The 21,166-nt window shown below is 45.1% G+C and overlaps 1 protein-coding gene across 1 annotated transcript in view; it reads left to right on the forward strand.

Moving 5' to 3' along the window:
- The first annotated feature begins 19,475 nt into the window (after positions 1 to 19,475).
- GALNT18 (polypeptide N-acetylgalactosaminyltransferase 18) overlaps positions 19,476 to 21,166 on the forward strand; it is a 345,093-nt gene continuing 343,402 nt past the window's right edge. The window contains exon 1 of the mRNA XM_059408147.1: positions 19,476 to 20,157. Within this exon, the coding sequence (XP_059264130.1) occupies positions 19,923 to 20,157 (235 nt within the window). The 5' untranslated portion in view covers positions 19,476 to 19,922. The remainder of the gene's footprint in view (positions 20,158 to 21,166) is intronic.

The raw sequence follows: 21,166 nt of genomic DNA on the forward strand, positions 1-21,166 counted from the left end.
GGATAAAACCTTCTTTGCATAGAACTCTGACCAGTCCTAGTGGGGGATACTAGTTGACTGAAATACTCAGACTAAACATGACTCTAAAGTGAGGACACATTTTCCTTTGTGTCTCTTAGAAAAGAGACAGTGTGGGGACAGCTTGCAACAGGTCTCACCTTATCAGAGTTAAGCTGTCAATCTTGGCAGGTAAGTTTGTTTTGATGTCTGTGATAAGTGAAAGTATGTGTGGTAAGAAAAAGTGGGTCACCATTTTTAGATCCAAAAACTGACAAAAAAATTTATGTGAAAGTAAATCTCTATGGGAGGTACCTGTCAAAATAAGAGAAGCTTATGAAAATGAAGTCAAAATATATAAAGAGGGTAGGGAAGAAAGCAGGATTATTGGAAGAATCTGTGTAACATCATAGATTTTTGTAGGAAGCGTCCTCAGAAATCAAGTAGACTAGTAGTTTTCAAGTTTCTTTTTAGCACTTGGACTCATTTGTCAAACCAAATCTTATGCAGAAATCTAATCTATAAAACAGATAAGTACAGAGGTGCTCCAGTTAAAAGCGTGAGTATGTGTATTAGAATAAGGTGTTATGTTCAGTAAAAAATAGCCCCAAATTATTTCAGCTGTTACAACAAAAGATTTTCCTTTTCATGTTACATATCTGTCACAGGTGGACTTGGGCTCAGCTCATAATTTCATTCCAGAACCCAAGTGGATAAATCAGCCACCATTTTGAATATTGCTGGTTTCCATGGCCAAAGAACCAACTCTGAAAAGTATTGCATTGGTAATTAAATGTCTGATTTGAAAGTGACACACAGCACTTCTACTCAGATCCCATGGGCCAACACCAGTCACACAGCCCTACCCAATCACAAAGGTGCCAAGAAGCACAATCCCACTGTGTGCCCAGGAAGTATTTCCTAGTGAAAATGTTTGGTGGACACCTCCATTGTCTATCACAGTGAGCAAGTATGTGTGCGTGTGCGTGTATGTATGTATGAGTGCTCCCTCACCCCCCATGTCTCCCTAGATCTCTCCAAGGAGCTCCTAGACTCCTAGAAAACTATTGGAGTCAGCTCCCCTATTTTTTAAATGAAACTGAGGTCTAGTTGTTTAGTTAAGGTCAAATAATATTAAAACCTGGCCCAGAGTGGAGCTCTTTTGGCTCTTGTCTCCTCTCATTTAGTCCAAAATATGGGGTGTTTGTGTTTGTGTGTGTGTGTGTGTATGTGTGTGTGTGTATGTGATAGAGAGAGAGAGAGAGAGACAGAGAGAGACAGAGACATAGAGAGAAAGAGGTGACTCAAGAGTTAAATATAGATAAAGACCCATTCTGGAAGGAAATGTGAACTTGAGGAAATTTTCCGTGAAGGCTTGCCATGCATTCCAAGTGACAAATAGATGCAGTAAAGACATTATATTTGCTCTGATTACCCAGGGGATGCTAGGCAATATAAAGAGTTTTTGAAGAGAACAACAACTGATGATAAAACGTGGTATTTCTAATGTGGTGAGGAAGCCAAGCAGAAATCACCAACTTTGCTGAGACCTGGGAGAAATACTCACGTCCAGATCACAAGTGAGGAGGGCTTCAGTTGATTTCATTCAAGCCAAGGGCATTGCGCCAGGAACATTTATCCCCCAGGATGAAGCAGTTCCATGGCATTCAGCAAACATCAGCAACCACACCTCCTCTGTTTGAAGCACGGGGTTCAGTGGCAGCAGTCCCATGACAAGTAGCATTCGGTCACAAGAAGAGTTGGTGAGACGTACACTTCAGGTACGGTGTGGAAGCCTTGAAAGATACAGGACTCTTAGATGATTAATATGTATGTGTAGGGGGTTGTGGGGGTGAGGGAGGAAAAGTGCATCAATAATGGCTCCCAAGTCTCCCTTTTTCTAGTGTCTCTCACTGGGCATTTGGGGCAGGACAATCCCTTGGGCAGGTCGCTCCCATACACAGCAGGACGTGTAACACTGCCACATTCTTATTTATTGTCACCCTCCCCCTAGCATGCGTACACCACTTCTGTATGTCCCTGGAGGAGCTATTTCCCCTCCTTCCTGCCCTTCCCCCTTCAGAACTACTAACTCTTCACCCTCACCTTCCACACTGCAGCCAGAATAATTTCTCTAATCTTCCTGAAAATACATAGATCATCCCACCCTCTCCCTCCACCTAAGTCCTTCATTGCCTTCATTGGTAGGTGTCATGTGGTTTTGTCCTTGTGTCTCCACCCTCATCCTTCTCCACTTCCTCCCTGCTCCTTCATCTTCTCCCACCTGCGCTGCTGTAGTTCTCTTAGAAAGAGAGCCTAATGCACTTTCCCACTGCTACGCTTTTGCATATGTTTTTCTGTCTGTCTGGATGGTCTCCCTTGCTCACCTGGTGAAATCCTGCTCCCCCTAATTGATCACTCTTCCTTATGATCACTAGTCGGTACCCAATTTTGGTTTGTTTTGAGCATACTGCTCACAGTTATTTTATTTTTTACTTAGAGCAAGCTGTATAATATGTGCTAATAGCTCAGGTTCTAGAGAGATTATATGAATGCTCCCTGATTCAGTATTTAGCACCTGTAAATTAGACTCTGAATCTGTTTCTTTTGTAAAAAGAGAATAATAATAATAATAATTATAGTAATAATCCTGTATAGATTTATTCTAAGGATTAAGACAATGCTAGTAGAGTATAAGCTAACTATAGATGCTAATTATTACAATCATAGTTATGATTATGAATGTTACTTTGGCATTTCCCCTACCAGACCATGAACTCCTTGAGGGTAGACATCTTGTTTAATGTAACTTTGAATTCTTCATTATTTGCATACTGTCAGGCAAATGGGAGGTCCTCCACATATTTTTGAATGAATGAACTTAATTAATCAGAAAGTATTAAATTGTGCTCAGTAAGTAATAGGCAGGAACATGTTATGTATGTTTTAAGACTTCAATGAACATTTTTGAAAAAAAAAAAAAGACATTTTTTCCCCTTCAAAAGGTGTACTTCATTTATTTGGAAACATCATCCGTGTGAACATGCTAATTTCTGGATGGTGCCAGCACAGATGACCGCCCATCGTTTCACACTAAAGAGGAGTGTGGGAATGTGGGTTTGCAGTCACTCCAGTGGGTTCATATCCAGGCTCTGCTACTTTCTAGTTACAGAACTTGTACTGGTTTCCTAAGCTTTGTAGAGTGACTGTAAGTCTATCAATTTGTTGGATTATTCAGATGAGAACTAGTTTGTTTTACTCCCTAGCTTACCATATTTCTGGTACTTATTGAGTGCTCATGAAATGCTAGTTATTTCACCTTGAATTGCTGGGTAAATTTTTTCTTAGTAAGCTTGTGAGTAACTTGGAGGTAGTGATTCGAGATCTGTATATCAGGAATCTGTGGTGGACAAGGACAGGCATTCAGTGAAGCCCACCAAGCTTCTTTAAGTTTGTTCTCTCTCTTGCTGTTCTGTTTTCCCTAAACATTTCTCCTTCATTCCTTTCTGTTCAACTGGCCTCTCTGGGTACCACTCTACTTGTACAAGACCCATCATGGGCCGTTCAGATGGTGGTTTTATCCCCTGACTGCACCACGACACTCCCTGACTCCCACTGCTAACAGACTTAGGTTTTTGTGCCTCAAGCACAAATTCCTGGGAGAGAGAATCTGACTGGGCTAATCTCTGGCTAGGAGGTGCCCCTCTCTTGTTCAATTAGCTTTGCCAGAAATGGGGCTGAGGGTCATGGAAGAGGCATGGTGACCAAACGTGCCCACCAAGGTTGAGGTGTTTTCTAGGAAGAGAGTGTGGGGACTTCTGGTACAGTGCCCTGTCCTTTACAGATCTGTAGTCTTTCTGTGTTCTGAGAGGAACAGGAGGGGAAGCTGAAATTTTGTGACCGAGCCAAAGTGCCATATCGACTAATTTTATTTTTTTCTTCTGGCTATTGCACATGCTGTCTTCCTTGTTTTTCATTTGTTTTGATATTGCTTTTGGTGTCTTTAACCTTTTCGGAGGCTTGGTTTTGATGGGATCCAAGGAAGTCCTGTCACTTACCTCATCATGTACCACCCCTTAATTCTATTCTTCTCAGGTCAATCCCTTAAAGGCAGTCATAAAAATAAACTCTCAGGCTGGACCTTAATTGATCAAGTAATTATGAGGAAAATGAAATTATAGATTTCAGCAACATCTAAGGCAATGGGTTGTCTCCTTCCCTTCCTCTGACCCCCAATAGTAGAGTCCCCACACCTTTCTACCCCCATTATTGAACATGTAAATGATACCTTAATGTGTTTCATGGCCCTAAACCTACAGTCATGACCTATTGCCTCACACACAATCAGATAAGGAGGCTGTAGTGGGAACAGAGTCTCCAACCTCAGAGCCAGGGAGGCCTGGGGTTGGCATGGAGGTGAGAGGAGCGTCTCTGTGCCAGGGGCAGGGACATCAAGAAGGAAGGGACCTCATGCTGGCCTATGAGATTATTAGACCCAAAGGCCTGGGACTGGCCAATCATAGTCCTTCAAGCAGTATGAAAAGAGTCCATCCTACAAACCAATCCTAAGGGTAAGCATTGTGTATTGCTTCTTGTTTGCTTATTTTCTCAGATATCCCTAAACAGGGAGGATTTAGGGTTTCTCTTTTTCTCTTTCCCACCTGCCCCCCACCCCCCGGCAACCCCCAACCCCGCCCCACCAACATCAACATGATGGAACAGAGCTTGAAAATCCTCAAGTTTAGGGTTGACTGGGATCAGATCTACCTGTGCCCTTCAGCTTCTGGGATGCTTGGAAGGTTCCAGGAGAGCTCTGCCTCTGACCCAGAACCCCTCTGCCACTGTCTGCACACAGATCCTTTGTAGTGGAGGCAGAGATCTTCGTTCTCCATAAACAACAGAGCGGTGCTCTTGGACCCTTCCCTCTGCTGAGAATTTGGAGTAGCTCTTTATCAACCCTTAGTGCGCTGCCTTGCTTTAATGTCTGGCAGAGCATGACTTGTAAACACGTCATTAGACTTAAAGGCTGCCCCGAGATGCTAGCTGAAGGAGAACAGGCCCCGAAGAAAAGAGGAGTTTGGCTGAAAATGAGCTGCTGAATAATTTATCATGAATTGAAAAGTCAATACCTTAAGTGAGGCGTGGTGAAGCTTGGGAACTTGGAGATAAACACTGCAAGGATGTAATTTTTGAGAGAATATTACCAAAAGAAATGGCTCTTTGGCAGAAGCAGGGGGCGGAGAGCCCATGAGCAAGGGCTGGCGTGGGGAGGGAGCAACAAAAGGAGAAGTTAGAGCAGAGCTTGCCTTCAAGGCCACGGCCTCTTAACTGGAGGAGAGGTTAGGCCCGAAAGGAGTTGGGGAATGGTGGAGAACAAACCAAAATGCTAGGGAAGAGTTCCAAGAAGACCTGAACAGTGAGCCCAGGAAAGCTTCTTGGAGGAGGGGGCACTCAGGCCTGGAAGGGAGGATTTGATGAAGAGAAGGGAGGGATAGGGAACTTCCTCACACAAACCAACAGTGAGGGCACAGCAGAGAGAAGCTGAGGAGGGGGCTGACGCGGCGGCTGAGGAATGCCATGTGGAAGAACGGAAAGGCACTCAAGTTTGGCGTGGGAGCCCCTGCAGATTCTGTGGCAGGACATTGACTTTCATTCATTGATTCATTCTGGAAATCATCAGCATATAATTGAGTAGCTGTATTCCAGAGACTCTGCTGTGCATGGCATGGTGAGCACAAGACAGGCACGAGTCCTGACCTCACAGAAGTTACATTCTAGTAAGATCATCAACAAACTGTAAGCACGTTCCTTGTGCTAAGTATGCTCTATGCACATCTCAATCCTTACTGCGAGGTTAAGAGATAGGTGAACTAATTATCTCCATTTTACAGATCAAGAAACCAAGACTTGAGGACGTTAAGTAACTTGCCCAAAGCACTACTAAATGATGGAGCTACACATCTATAATGCGTTGATATAGTTATGATCTTGGTTAAATGTTGGATGGGGAAGTGGATGGGGCTCTGGGCCACTGTGGGACACATGATTTTGCTCAGGGGGTCAGGGAGGCTTTCTGGAAGACAGAGCTAGGATGACACCTGCAAGATGAGCTTAGTGCTATGAGATCGAGTGGCCCTTTGGTGAAGGGGGAAGGTAGAAGAGGCTGGATCTGGCAAGGCTCTGAAAGACCACTAGGGAGGCTGGAGTTTATCCTGAGGGCAGTGAGGCCACTGAAGGGTTCTAAGAGAGGAGGCATGGAGAGTGTGTGTGTGACAGAATCAATTTTGCGTTTTTAGGAGATCACTCTGGCTGCTTTGCGGGGAATTGATTGGTGGGGCCAGGAGTGCAAGCTGCTGGAACAGTGAGGATGTTGAGAAACAGGAAATAAGTGAACCAATAAATGTGTCAAACCCTTGAATGGTTTATTCATAGGAGAGTCCCTCAATCCTATGCTCAAAGCCTTCCCCCCCTCCACTTACATCCAATTCTAATAACTCAGCTGTTTGTTTTCCCAATTTGTAGCAGATGAGTAATAACTTAAGAAAGAATTCGAGGATGCAGTGGGAAGGAAGCACTGGCTGTCGTGAAAAGTGGCAGCTTGATTCTAAGGAAAGACACACATTAAGAACACTAAAATCTAAATTGCTCAGCAGGTTGGGATTATTCAGTAGAAAGACACATAGCCCTACCCCACCCACATCCTCTCATTTCAACCTTGTATTTGATAACGTTAGCGATTACATTGAATCAACAACAGAATGTGATTTTTAACCTCTCTTTAAAAAGTCAGAGGAAAAAAAGGATGATTTTTACATTCCCAGCAGCACGTATGACTTGTTGAGTTGGACTCAACTGCTCAACTCAACTGCTGGACTGATACCAAGATGGCCTAGAACCCTGGAGCTCATGTTCCCATTCCGGTTCCCAAGGACAGCTCTGGGTCTCCCCCTGTAGGATGGTGGCCATCCGAAAGTCACTAGAGCAGAGGGACTGGGGTTTGGTCAAACCCTCTGACCTTTCATCAGTGAGCCTGGCGCAGGAGCTGAGGCAAGATGACAAATGGTCACAATGCTATCATCCTCCTTCAGAAGCTCAGCAGGAACCTTTTCTAGACTGATGGATGTAGTTTTTGAGGGACTTAGAAAGGTCACAGATGCTAGGGAACCTCCTCAGAGAAGCACAGGATATAAAAGGTCCCTCAGTGATTTCACCAGAATGGGCATGACTCTAGTCCCTCACTGTGTCCCTCAGTATACTGCTCACTGGGCCTCTCACTGGGCCCCTCACTAAGTTCCTCACTGGCCCCTTCACTGTGCCTCTCCCTGTGCCTTCACTGGGTCCCTTGCTAGACCCCTCATTGAGTCCCTCGCTGTTCCCCTTATTGCCCCCCCACTGGACCCCTCACTGAATCTCTCACTGTCTCCTCATTGGGCCTCTCACTGGGCCCCTCACTAACTCCTTTACTGGCCCCTTCACTGTGCCTCTCACTGTGCCACTCACATATGTCCTTCACTGGGCCCCTCACTGCATCCACACTGGACCCCTCACAGCCCGCCTACCAATGGCCCTCTCGCTGGACCCCTCACTGGCCCCTCATGCAACCATGGTGGGCCTTGACTTAGATTAAGTGAGAGATACACCCCATCAGTGGGAACTTGGATTGGCTCTTCTCTGGTCTGAAACTAATGTTCTCAAGGGCCTTTATGCTCAGGTGGTCAGGTACCTTCTGTCCTCCCTGAGGTGGGTACTCAACCTTTGGTTTTGCTTGAGTGATGAGAAATACTGCCAGGGAACCAGGTCGATGAAAGACCCCTAAACAACTTCTCCTATTTTGGGAAACTTATTTTGTTGTTGTTGTTAGTTTAATAAACAGACTGAAACCTCCATTAGAGCTGCCCGAGACATTTGGATTCCATTTGGGAAGCTCATTAGGAGAAAAAGCTTTGGTAGCAGAAGGCTGGTTAGTTCTGAGAAGGCAGCTCAACCCTCAACTTTTTACTCAGTTTTGACATTCTGGCTGGGAACCATGGCCATCAGAAGTAGGACAGTTGAAACTATGATGTCCCTTGCACAACTTTTGCTAGCTGGAGTTTTAGTATATGTTTTTGTTGCTATGATAAATGTAATTTTCTCATTGTTTTCAAATTATTTTTTGGAGCGTAGAAAAGCAATTGATTTTTGTTTATTGATCATATATCTAACAACTTGTTAAAGTACCTTATTAATTATAATAAATTGGCATTTATTTGGAGTTCTCGCTGTCTAAAATCATTATTAGAGACTAATGAAAGTTTTATCTTTTTGAAAGAAAAAAGTACATGTTTGTATATTTTAGAAAGATTCTCATTCAAACTGATCAAAATAAAAGAACAAATCAAGTTTCAATTATCTGGATATGCTTATATGTCAGATTTATTGTTCTCTGACACTATCAGATAATAATTTAAGTAAAAATATTATTCATTAATTTATTAAATATTTATGTAGTACGATGATAGGCTTTGAGTCTGTTACTGTGAGTAAAACTCAGAGACCCATCTCTGCCTTTCTAGAGCCGATAGATTAAGGTGGTTTACCAGTTTATAGTGTAGGAGAGAGATAAAGGCAGTTTAGTTAAGGTCATGGAGAAGACATGGAGAGACATGAAAGGATTTGTGACATAATTACTAGTTAAAACTAAAACCAGGTGGTCATGGATTCAGCATGAGGAGGAAAGGAGAGGGAATTGTAAAAGATAACCTCTGGCTCTCTGGTTTCTGAATCAGGGTTATCCTTCACTGTGATTGGGAACGCTGAAAGAGGACCAGATTGGGGAAGGCAGACAGCAGGGGATGCTCATGAGTCTAGTTTTGCCATTTAGATCTTGGGATGCTTTTGAGTCATAAAGAGGGAGGTTGGCAGGCAGTTGGATATGCTGGTCTGGAGCTTGGAGGAGAGATCTGTCTGGAATCATCTGTCGATAGGAATGGAATCTTGAGGAGTTACAGCATTTAATGGCCAGGTAACAAAGGATAGGTTGGCAATGGGATGGAGCTAGAGGAAATGCAGGAGCATGTGTTGTCCTAGAAGGTAAGGGAATTGCATGTTTTAAGAAAGGAGAGAAAGTTAGCAATATCAAAATCTGCTGAAAGGTTTAGTAAGATGAGGACTGAGAAATTCCATTGGATTTAACCACATTGTAATCACTGGAAACGTTATCCAGAGTTATCATGGAGATGATTTTCATGTTGAAGAGTGAGTGGGAAGTGGGATTTTTTGATTATTTATTGGGAAAGAAATGAATCTGCACTGTTATATTTTGGTTTCAGAATGCAATATCACGGATAAGGATGTTATCTGTTAAGGCTTACAGAACTAGGCTTCATGAATGAGCACAACTTTAAAATCCTGGGCCTACCCACTGAACCATTGTTGGAGACCTTGCCATGAAATTCGGGTCAGATGACAAAGAGTTTGCCATGTCTGTCAAACTACACGGGGACACAGGATCTATCAGCTCACTCATCCTGCTTACAAATGCCTGGGTAAGGATAAAGGAGCCCAGGCACGCTGGAGAATCATTACCAAATACCTAGACACTATTTGGGTTTGTGCTCCGTCAGGAGAGTGATTATACTGCTATCTGTAAATACATTCTGCCACATCAGCCTAGCCATTGGCACCTGCTGAGGCTATTTTATCTGGAATCATCCATCTGAGTACTTGTACTTTTGTGCATCTGCATTTGTTTTGGAACTAAGTATATAGAAGTTCTTTGATGACAAATTCCACAGTGCTCTAAAGAGGGACTGTGGCCCTGCTGCAAATGCAAGCTGTCCCCATCTCTGGTCTCTGGCTCTGTCGTAGGAAGCAGATTGTTGACTGTTTCCCAGCTGCTTCTTGCCACTTGCAATTTGTGCTTTCTGCAGAAATCACTCTGTTCTGAATAAGCCAGTCACCTTGCTCTAGTGAGATGGTGGTGTGTCTGTTGAATATTTTATTTACCATCTGGCTGGCAGCAAAGTGCTGAACCTACATAAGGGCCAATAATGCCCCAGACCACCATATACCAATCCTCAAAAGGTCGCTTGCTTCTCCTCATGCCTGGCTGACACCATCAGTCCCTCACATGGGTCCCGTGCTCTTCTTTCGAGGCTTTGAGAAGGAGGGCTCCATGCTATGAAGCAACCAAAGGAGATTTCTGTTCTTACAACACCCTTCCATCCTGCCCATATTGGGGTAACCTCCAGGCATTTTCCTAAAGAAGATGGACATTTCACCATCCCACTCCCTCTTCTTTCCACCTTCCTGAAGCCCACACAAGACTTTCCAGGGTAGCACCATCCACAGGTATGGGGGAATCCGTGACTCTACTTCTGCCTCTCAGTAGGAGCTCGATCAATGTGACTCCCCTTCTTCATCTTTTCCAACCAGATTCTCCCTTTCAGAAAGGAGGAATTTGGGATGCCTGGGTGGCTCAATGGGTTAAAGCCTCTGCCTTCGGCTCAGGTCATGATCCTGGGGTCCTGGGGTTGAGCCCCACATCGGGCTCTCTGCTCAGCAGGGAGCTGGCTTCCCCCTTGCACACCCCTGCCTTTCTACCTACCTGTGATATCTGTGAAATAAATAAATAAATAAATAAATAAATAAATAAATGAAAGAAGGAATTTAGTGGCTTTCCCCCTTTGCTTGGGGAGGATATCTAGTTAGGGTTTGAAAGTGCTTCTGTTTTCAGCAATCCTCTTTGCTGGTGCAAATACATCCAAGAAGTCTCTTACTTTTGAGACTTACTTAGCCAGTAATTCCTTCATTGAATATAGATACCCCTTAAGAGATACACGGAAGGGTTGTGGTATAAGAGTCCTGGACTTGGAATTAGAGACCTTCTACCATGTTTTAATGTTTGACCTTAGATGCAGTTTCCTCATCTATAAAATGGAAGCTTATCTTATGGGGTTGCTGTGAAGATCAAGATATGTGTGAACGGAGTTCCATGGATTGGAAGTACTAGCAGTCCCTATCTACCTTAGAGATATAGGTGGTCTAACAGGACACATCACTGTTCTTTTTTTTTTTTTTATAATTTTTTAAATGTTATGTTAGTCACCATACAGTACATCATTTGTTTTTGATGTAGTGTTCCATGATTCATTGTTTGCGTATAACACCTAGTGCTCCATGCAATACGTGCTCTCCTTAATACTCATCACAGGGCTAACCCAGCCCCTTACCCCCTCCCTCTGAAACCCTCAGTTTGTTTCCTGGAGTCTCTCATCGTTCATCTTCCACTCTGATCACCCACCCCCCACCCCGCCCTGGCTTCATTTTCCCCTTCCTTCTCCTAATGTCTTTCATGCTATTCCTTATGTTCCAAAAATAAGTGAAATCATATGATCATTTTCTTTCTCCGTTTGACTTATTTCACTTAGCATAATCTCCTCCAGTCCCATCCATGTTGATTCAAAAGTTGGGTATTCATCCTTTCTGATGGAGGCATAATACTCCATTGTATATACGGACCATATCTTCTTTATCCATTCGTTTGTTGATGGGCATCTTGGCTCTTTCCACAGTTTGGCTATTGTGGACATTGCTGCTATGAACATTGGGGTGCATATGACTCTTGTTTTCAGTACATCTGTATCTTTAGGGTAAAATCCCAGTAGTGGAATTGCTGGGTCATAAGGTAGCTCTATTTTTAACTTTTTGAGGAACCTCCACACTGTTTTCCAAAGTGACTGCACCAACTTGCATTCCCGCCAATAGTGTAAGAGGTTCCCCTTTATCCTCCTCTCCAACATTTATTGTTTCTTGTATAAGATACATCACTACTCTGTGTAGTTCTACTTGATTCTACTTTTTTTTTTTAAGATTTATTTATTTGAGAAAGAGAGAGAGCACAGCGGGAAGAGGGATAGACGAAAAGAGAGAACCCTGAAGCAGACTCCCTAATAAGCATAGAGTCTGATGTGGGACTTGATCCCATGGCCCCAAGATCATGACCTGAGCCAAAATCAAAAGTCAGCTGCTCAACTGACTGAGCCACCAAGGCACCCCTTGATTCTGCTTATATACTGATACTCATCCCTTTTAGTGATGGAAACATTAAAAATATATACTTAGTCCTTGGGCTACAGAAGGGTTATGTTCCTGAATCTATGATATATTGTATGTATTATTATGGATTGGAAATGAAATGCAATGATTTATTATTTAAATAAAAGTGTTAAGTACTATTAAAACTCACATTTGTTAAATGCTTATCACAGACTGCAAAACAAGATTACAGATATTGTTTCATTTAATCATCACAGCAACCCTATGAAGTAGATACTAGGTTTTATAGATGAGGAAACAGATACAAGAACTTAAGTAACTTGCCCATATTCATAGAATTAGTGAATGGCAGACCCAGAGTTCAAGCCCAAGTTTGTCTGATTACATGTGTATAATCACTATGTTCTACTGCTTTCTTAATTAACATATGTCCTGCTGAGCATTTTTTTTTTTTAAGAAATAAGGGGTTGAAACTTTTAGGAAATCTTTCATTATATCTCCACTAGTACACAACTTTATAAAATGTTATTTATGTAAGATGCATGAAACTAAGAAATGCCGCTGACTGTGTAAAAGAAAGAGATGGTGGTTGCTAAATTCCTACTCTCACTAAACAGTGAATGTGGTTATGTACCTTGATGATTCCTTTTATTTTCTCAATAGGGAATACAAACAACTAGCATGAGTATTTCAAGAAGTGTGTTTGTGTGTGTGTGTGTGTGTGTGTAGCTCAGGCCACAAAGTGGGGCAGCAACCAACGTGGAGCAGATTTCAGCACGACCAAATGAATCATTATTAATTATAAACATAATAATTTGAATTTCAGAAGTAAAAACCAGACATTATAGATGAACCTGGTAAGAGGTTGACCTCTATCCTTAATTATGGTTTTTTTCCCAAAGAAAGACTGTGGTTAACAGTTTCATGTGTATTGTATCTCAGATTTTATTGGTATATGACTCATCTAGGGATTTTTGTTAAGATGCAGATTCTGAATCAGTAGATGTGGGATGGGCCTGATAGTAAGTACACAGCTGAAGCTCATGTTACTGGCCCATGGACCATACTTAAAGTACAAGGTTATAGAGTATGTGCATTTTATTTTCATTTACATATATTCCATATCTTCTTTATCCATTTGTTGGCCACTGGGCATTGGGGCTCTTTCCATAATTTGGCTATTGTTGATAATGCTTCTATAAGCATCCAGGAGCATGTATCCCTTCGAATCACTATGTTTGTATCCTTCGGGTAAATACCTAGCAGTGCAATTGCTGGATCACAGGGTTGTTCTATTTTTAACTTTTTGAGGAACTTCCATTCTGTTTTCCAGAGTGGCTGCACCAGCTTGCATTCCCGCCAACAGTGTAAGAGTGTCCCCCTTTCTCTGCATCCTTGCCAACACCTGTCATTTCCTGACTTGTTAATTTTAGCCATTCTGACAGGTGTGACTTGGTACTGGAGTTTTGGTGTGTATTTCCCTGCTGATGAGTGATGTTGGTCATCTTTCCCTGTGTCTGATAGCCATCTGTATGCTTTCTTTGGAGAAATGTTTATTCATGTCTTCTGCACATTTTTAATTTGGATTATTTCATTTTGGGAGACTGAGTTTGGTAAGTTCTTTATAGATTTTGGATACTAACCCTTTATCAGATATATCATTTGTAAATATCTTCTCCCCTTTCATAAAAGTTGCCTTTTAGTTTTGTTGATTGTTTCCTTTGCTGATAAAAAGCAGAAACTTTTTATCTTGATGCAGTCCCAATAGTTTATTTTTGGTTTTGTTTCCCTTGCCTCCGGAGACATATCTAGAAAGAAGCTGATATCAGAGAGGTGACTGTGTCCTCCTCTAGGAATCTGGTGGTTTCCTGCCTCACATTTAGGTCTTTCATCCATTTTGAATCCATTTTTGTGTATGCTGTAAGAGAGGGTCCAGTTTCATTCTTCTGCATGTCACTGTCCAGTTTTCCCAACACTTTTGTTAAAGAGACTTTTTTTCCATTGAATATTCTTTCTTCCTTTATGAAATATTAGTTGACCATAGAGTTGTGGGTTTATTTATAGGTTTTTTATTCTGTTCCATTGATCTATGTGTGTGTTTTTGTGCCAGTACCATACTGTCTTGATCACTACAGCTTTGTAATATAACCTGAAGTCTGGAATTATGATGCCTTCAGCTTTGCTTTTCTTTTTCAAGATTTCTTTGGCTATTTGAGGTCTTTTGTGGTTCCATACAAATTTGGGGGTTGTTTGTTCTAGCTCTGTGATACCAAACTACATTTCAAAGGGATTGTACCAACTGATTTCACCAGCAGGATATAAGAGTACTTACTTTTCTTATATTCTCTCTAATACTTGCTAATTATCACATTAAATTTGTCAGTCTTATAGGTGAGATATGGTATCTATTTTGCATTTCCTGATTTTAACAAGTTTAAGCATCCTTTCATATATTTTTTGGATGTTTATACTTTCTCTTTAGTTAGTTACTTGCTCATATCTTTGGCCCATTTTTCCACTTGGATATTTGTGCTTATTTTATGGGTTTATATGAATTCTTTATATGTTCTGTGTACTAATCCTTAGTCCATTAAATATCTTGCAAATATTCCCTTCCAGGTCTAATGAACAAACTCCCATCTAGCAGAGCTGTCTAGTGATTGAATGCAAGTGGAACCGTTCAGAAATGACATAACTACTTGTTGGGGCAGAATTGGCACCTTAATCAACTGCTGGTGGCTTTCTCTTTTATATTACTATAATATGTCAGATTAGAGCTTTTCAGACTGTATTATACTGGATCATTGATCAGCTTCCTCCACTAAACAGTGATCCCCCTGAGGGCTGGGGTGCAGATGTGAGAGTCATCTCTGCATTACCCGTACCTAACCCTGGGTCTAGCACAGTGCAGGCACTCAGAAGTATTTAAGCAGGTGAATAAGTGGACAGATGGTTAAATGGGTCTAGTTTCAGGATTCATGTCAGGATTTGCTCTGTAATTCAGCTAGGGTTTGCTTTGGGTTCTTCAATAAGGTAAAAAAAAGAAGAGCTAAACATCTCTTTATAGGACCCTTTGATCTGAGGAAAATTCCCCCTGGTGGCTGGTCTTCTTTCTTTTATTTTTTCAGATTTCTTTGTTGCTCAGAGGAAGTAATAGCACTTAGAGAGCTAACTTTTACATAGTGCATTTAATGTGCTTTATAGACATGAATTCATTTAATTCTCACAATAACCATTTTCTCCCCATTTCCTCAGATGAAAAAACCGAGGCACAGACTGGTTAAGTAACTTGACCAAGATCATACAGCTAGTAAATGGCAGATGTGGACTATGAACCCAACTGTTTGGCTCCCTCGTCTGTGCTCAAGAGACAACATATGAAGTGGGTAGGGGATGGGGAATAAAAGAAAAAGGAGACAACATATGAAAAACCTGACACACGTGTAGGTTCTAAACAAACATTCTTCTCTTTGTTCAGCTTTTCTTCCCTAGAAGTGTGCCTTCCCCAGCAGGGACATCTCAGCCCTGTGGCTTGGCAGAATCTAATCTTGTATGTACTGTTCCTCCACAGACTTTGTCTCTGAACTTTGCGTCCATCGCTGCTGGAAGCCCCAGCAATCTCTTTTTCCTAGGTACCTGCCAATCCCACCTGCCATCCAGCCAGATGAAGGAAGGATTGAGGCATTCTACCTTTAAGGTCCATTTCCCCCTTGTAGCCCCCAAATTCTAATTGGTATTTCTGGCCCCAAGGCTTTGCATGGTGCTGCCATCTGGTGGGTATAGATGACCACTGACATCTCTCTCTAATGAGTGGACTCCTTGCCAGTGGCCAAGATTGGTCCACTGTTCCTTTCAATCCCCAGGTCATGATACCCCACTAGAATGTAATCAGCTGGTAGTTAAACTCCCATAATGATTGGTTTTTCCAGACCTTGCATTAAAGATATTCTGAATGAAGGCTTAGTAATTGGTGGGGCAGGGGTGGGTGGGTGACAGTGTTGCTATATATTGTCAAAAAGAAGTCCTACTTGGCTCCCCCTGAAATCACATGAAGAGGGCAGCTGCCTATACAATATAAAAGATGGTTTAAATCCAGGGGCTGTACCAGAAAGACCCTATCAAACATCTCCAGCCCTTTTTTTAGATTCTTCAAGGTACTCACTTTCCTCTTACAGCAAGAGTGGAAGGAAACCTAAGGTCCAAACACTAGGCATAAGTTTAAAGAAATACATTGTCCTGGAGTCTCTGCTTAGTCTGCTCATATCCATTATCTTATTAAGTTCACAATGATTCCCTAAGGCAGGATTTATTTCAAATAAAAGTGGGGAAACACTTACGAGTTAGATAAATGACCAGAAACATCCTTCCAGTTGATGGATAATTTTTAGCAGCTTTCCAGGTTCAGAAAAGAGGTCCATATTGAGACTATGGGACTCAGATTATATACGCATGTTTGGAGTAAACTAGGCAGGGCCCAGAGCAACTGGTCATGCAGACAAAACCTCAAGGGTCAATAATTACTTCTTGGATTTAATGTAATTGAACTGAGGGCTAAAAATGTGGTCCATGTATTGTTCTTAGGAGGGCATACATGGGAGCTCTTTTCTGGCATTGTGACTCTAAAACCTTTGTGGGTAAAGTCTTTGGGTTCCCTTGTAATTCACTTGTTTATAACCAAAGAGTTGGCAGTCTTAAGTGGAAATTTGAAAGTATGGGGCAGATAGCAATCTCTGAAACCAGCTTTCCGTTTTGAACTTCCTATCAACCAATGCAGATCACTGCACTACTGATGGTGAAGGTAGCTATTATGAATAGAAAGTCAATGTGCCAGAACCCAGCTGGGCAAGATGAGCACCTCGCTGCCTATAGCTTTAATTCCTGTTGGCTTCCATCAGGGGACAGAGCGCTGATACAGGTCGGTGGAAAAACCAAGTACAGTTAACCCTTGAAAAATGCGGGAGAGTGGCAGAGGTAAGGCCCCTGACCCCCTGAACAGTTGAAATCCAGTTACAACTTTTGACTCCCCCCAGACTGAATTACTAATAGTCTGTCGACCAAAAGCCTATAACATAAGCAGTTCATGAACACACAGGCTGTATTATAGGCATTATGTTCTATATTCTTGCAGTAAAGTAAGCTAAGGAAAATAGAATGTTATTAAGGAAATCACAAGGAAAATACATTTGCAGTACTGTATTTTATTTATTTAAAAATATCTGCATGTATGTGGACCCACACATTGTTCAAGGGTCAACTGTATTGCTAAACAGGAGGTTGGAGTTCATGGAGTTGAGTTCTGGCCTGGAAGGCGAAGGACCGTATCCTGGGAAGGAAACTCACCTGATCCTGAACACCCACTGTGTCTTGCACTAATTAAAGCCCTTTCTGGTGCATTCTCTCATCTAATCTTTATAACCACTCTCCCAGCAAGTATCGTTTACATTTGACCTATGGGGACATTGAGCCCAAGCAATGTTTTAGAATTTATCCAAGCTCACATAACTAATAAGCGGTGGATCTGGGTTGAGAGTCCTGGAGTCTGGCTGCCCCTCCAATGAATACTTTTTGAACTGGTCATCTTGCCCCAGTGACCTTTCAGAGAGGAGAACCTGTTCTGCCTTCTTTTGTTGCATTCATCCCCTCCACAGTGACAAATTCTCTTAGAGGATAAGAACAAAAATTTAAGGTCACACAACGTACTTTGTTTTTGCCTTAAACCTTATTTTTAAAGTTGTTTTTTTTTCCTTCCCGTTAAGAATGTGAAAAATGACTATTGCCCCCTCCCTGTCTAGCCCTGGGGTGGTGCAAGAACATCCTGGGAAGAGATGAACTTCCAGGGCTCCTCCTGGGACAGGGTGCATGACAAGAGGAAGAATTAGACCCTTGCCATTAACTGTACTCAAGGCCAGTGCTTGTAAATTCATCCAGCTGGGAGAAAGTCCAGACTCTTCATTTGGGAGCTGATTATACAACCAGAGAAGAAAGGGAGAGGCAGGTTTTATTCCCTCCTGGTTCTAGATTTCTTTACCTTTATTTTTCAGAAAAAGACGAGTGTGTGTGTGTCTTCCTCTGTCACACATATGGACACATACATACTATCCTCCTCTACTCTCTTCCAAACTCGTTTTCAGCTAAGGGTGAAGAGAAATCTTCCAGTTGGTGCCACAGCATATTTTGGGGGGTTTTGTAAGCAAAGCACTAGTCGATCAGCTCCTGGTTGATGGCCATAAAGTACCCCTTCTTTGGTTTTGTGCCCTCCCTCCTTTGTGGGGCCAGGTAGCAATCTGGCCCATTGGGGTGCTGGGGTACAAGGTGGCCATGCAGCGGGCTGCCTCCCTGACTCTTCAGATCAAGGAAATGTCCCCACAGATGGGGAAAATGATATGAATCTGTGTTTTAAAGAGTGTTTGTTTAGAGGATTTCTCTTCAGATGCTGACAAGAAGTGACTTCAGCAGAAGGGGATAATATGAATAAGTCTATTTGCTCTTATAACAAATAAAATAGTGTCAGCCATTAGAGCCCAGCCATGTCCCTTTGCTGTCAGTCACAGTTCTGTCCTCTCTAACACCAATTACAAACAGCACGCATAGGGACTTTACAGTTCACAGCATAATTCCACCCTGTGCCTGTGTGTCCCCTCCCCCTACCCTGGGGACATTGCTGTGCAGGATTTGCCCCTATGCACTGACATGAGCCTGGTCCCCATGGGTGACAACTGGGTTACAGGGCACAGTTTTGTTCTGGGAGCTGTGCAGACTTAAAAAAAAAAAAATCTAGATGGGGCAAAATTCTTCCAGGGGTTTGGTGTTGTTAGTGGTGGTCCCAAATCTGGGAGCTTCCTGGGAGGGTTAGCTCTTTTGGCAGTTGCCAAGTCTGGAGACATTCAGGGGGCCCACAGATAGAGGGCTTGGGACAGGCAGAGGTCGAAGTGAGGCTAGGGAAGAAGTGGATGCCCACGGGGCCTGACCAAGGGCAAGGCTAGTCAGACGATCCCGCCCAAGCTTCCTTGGCCTCTGTGCTTCCCGGCAACCAGAAAGGGGGACGAGGAGTTGGCCGGTGGGACCCGGGCGAGAAGAGCCCCGCTGAGGGGCGCTGAGCCGCGCGACCCCGAGAAGACCGGAGGTGCCGGGGCAAGAGCCAGAGCTGGGACTCCCTAGAGACGGAATCTGCGGACCTCGGAGCTGAGCTTGGCGGCGCGCCCTCTCCGGGAGTCTCGGGTCTGGGGTAGCCAGCGCGGGCGCGGGTGGAGGCTCAGGCGCGTCCCTGGAGGGCGGGAGCCAGGGCGGCCAGCAGGTGGGGCCCGGAGGCCGGACTCCGCCCCCCCGCGCCCTCCTCGTTGGTCCGCGGCCGCCCAGCACCGGCCCCTCTCCCGAGCCGGAGCGCGATTGGTGGCGGCGCTTGTCGCTCGGAGGGGGCCGGGCCGCTCTGCTCCGCGGCTCTCCCTAACGCCGCCGCTGCCGCCGCCGCCGCCGCCGCCGTCCTTCCAGCAGCGCGGGCCGGTCGGACCGCCAAGGCAACCCGCGCCTGGCGATGGGAAACGGCGCGGCCGCGGACCCAGGCTGTGGCAAAGTTTCCCAGACGCGCGTATCCGGGCGTGCGGCTGCCGGCCACCCGTGACCGCTTCCAGAAGGGCTCGGAGATTTTTAATTTGGAAAAAAAAATCCACCTCATTTCCTTTGTCAAGCTCTCTCTCCGGGTGGCCAGCGGCGGGAGCTCCAAACTTGGGCACGGCTCTCCACAGCGAGCAGCCCGGGCTGCGGAGGACTCGGGACTCAGGTGCTCCGGCGCCCAGCCTTCCGGAGCCGGCTGGGGGGTGTGCGCGCGGGGGAGTGCCGGCGCGCGGCTAGGAGGGTCCCCCGGGAGCTCTATATGGAGGAGGGAGCCCAGAATGGTGTGCACCAGGAAGACCAAAACTTTGGTGTCCACTTGCGTGATCCTGAGCGGCATGACCAACATCATATGTCTGCTCTACGTGGGCTGGGTCACCAACTACATCGCCAGCGTGTATGTGCGGGGGCAGGAGCCGGCGCCCGACAAGAAGCTGGAGGAAGACAAAGGGGACACCCTGAAGATTATTGAACGGCTGGACCACCTGGAGAATGTCATCAAGCAGCATATCCAAGGTACCGGCGCCCGGGGAAACTTGGGCTGCTCACAAGGCCTGGGAGTGCCCAGCGCGGCAGGGGGGTTCGCTGGGGCGGGTGCGCGTGGGGCCAGCGGCCGCGGGGTCCGAGGCCGCAGACGCTTCGGGGGCTGCGGGTGCGCTCTCGCCTGCGTGGGAGACCCTCGCTGTCCGCGGCGGTGCGCGCTTCTCCGGGGCACACGTGTGTGCGCGGGGCTCCACGCGCGGGTGTGTGCAGCTCACTGGAGGTGTGGGGGCGCGCTGCGCACGTGTCCAAATGTGCTTGAGACTCCGGGCTGGTTGCTCGCGGGCTCTCGGCATCACACAGAGGTCCGGCTCAGAGTGTGTGTAGGTGAATGTTTGTGTGTGTGCAGGAGAGAGCTGGCGCGGACCGTGGAGCTTATTTGGCCCCTGTAAGGGCCCAGGGCGAGATGGCTCGCGCGGCCCCAGTCTTTGGCATTTAGAACCCACAGGCTGCGGGACAAGACGGGGCTGGGAAGATTGCGTAGACCCAGCCCCAGCCCTGCTGTGCGCCGTCCGGAGGCGGTTGGAAATGCAGGGGGAATCTCTGGCTGGGGGTGCGGTCCACCTATAGCGGTCCCCACCCCCACCACAGCCAACCGGTCCAAGACCCTCTCCAGGTGTCCACTCGGGGAAGGAGCCTGGAGCTCTGTCCACTGCGGTGACTCATCCGCCCGGGACACAGAGAACCCATCCTGGCCTGTGCCTTCCCGGCGGGCCCGGTGAAGGCCGTTCCCTCCTGTAGCTCCACTCCCAGGCCCAGGGAGCTGTTGGGGTGGAGCGGACAGACTCGCTTGGCGTGGGTCTGGAGTCTAAGGTTGCGCGAGGTGGTTGTGCTCCACCCAGACCAGGACTGGAGCCAAGGGGAGGGTGAGGTACGGGAGCAATCCCAAGGAGACCCCTTCTGATGTGCTGTCAGAGGCAGGCAATGGAGAGCTCCCCATACCGTGGGGCACTGGTGCTGGGTGTGCACTCACGCGCGCGTCTCA

Source organism: Mustela nigripes, chromosome 1, assembly GCF_022355385.1.
Source record: "Mustela nigripes isolate SB6536 chromosome 1, MUSNIG.SB6536, whole genome shotgun sequence".
In the NCBI taxonomy this organism is placed as follows: Eukaryota; Metazoa; Chordata; class Mammalia; order Carnivora; family Mustelidae; genus Mustela; species Mustela nigripes.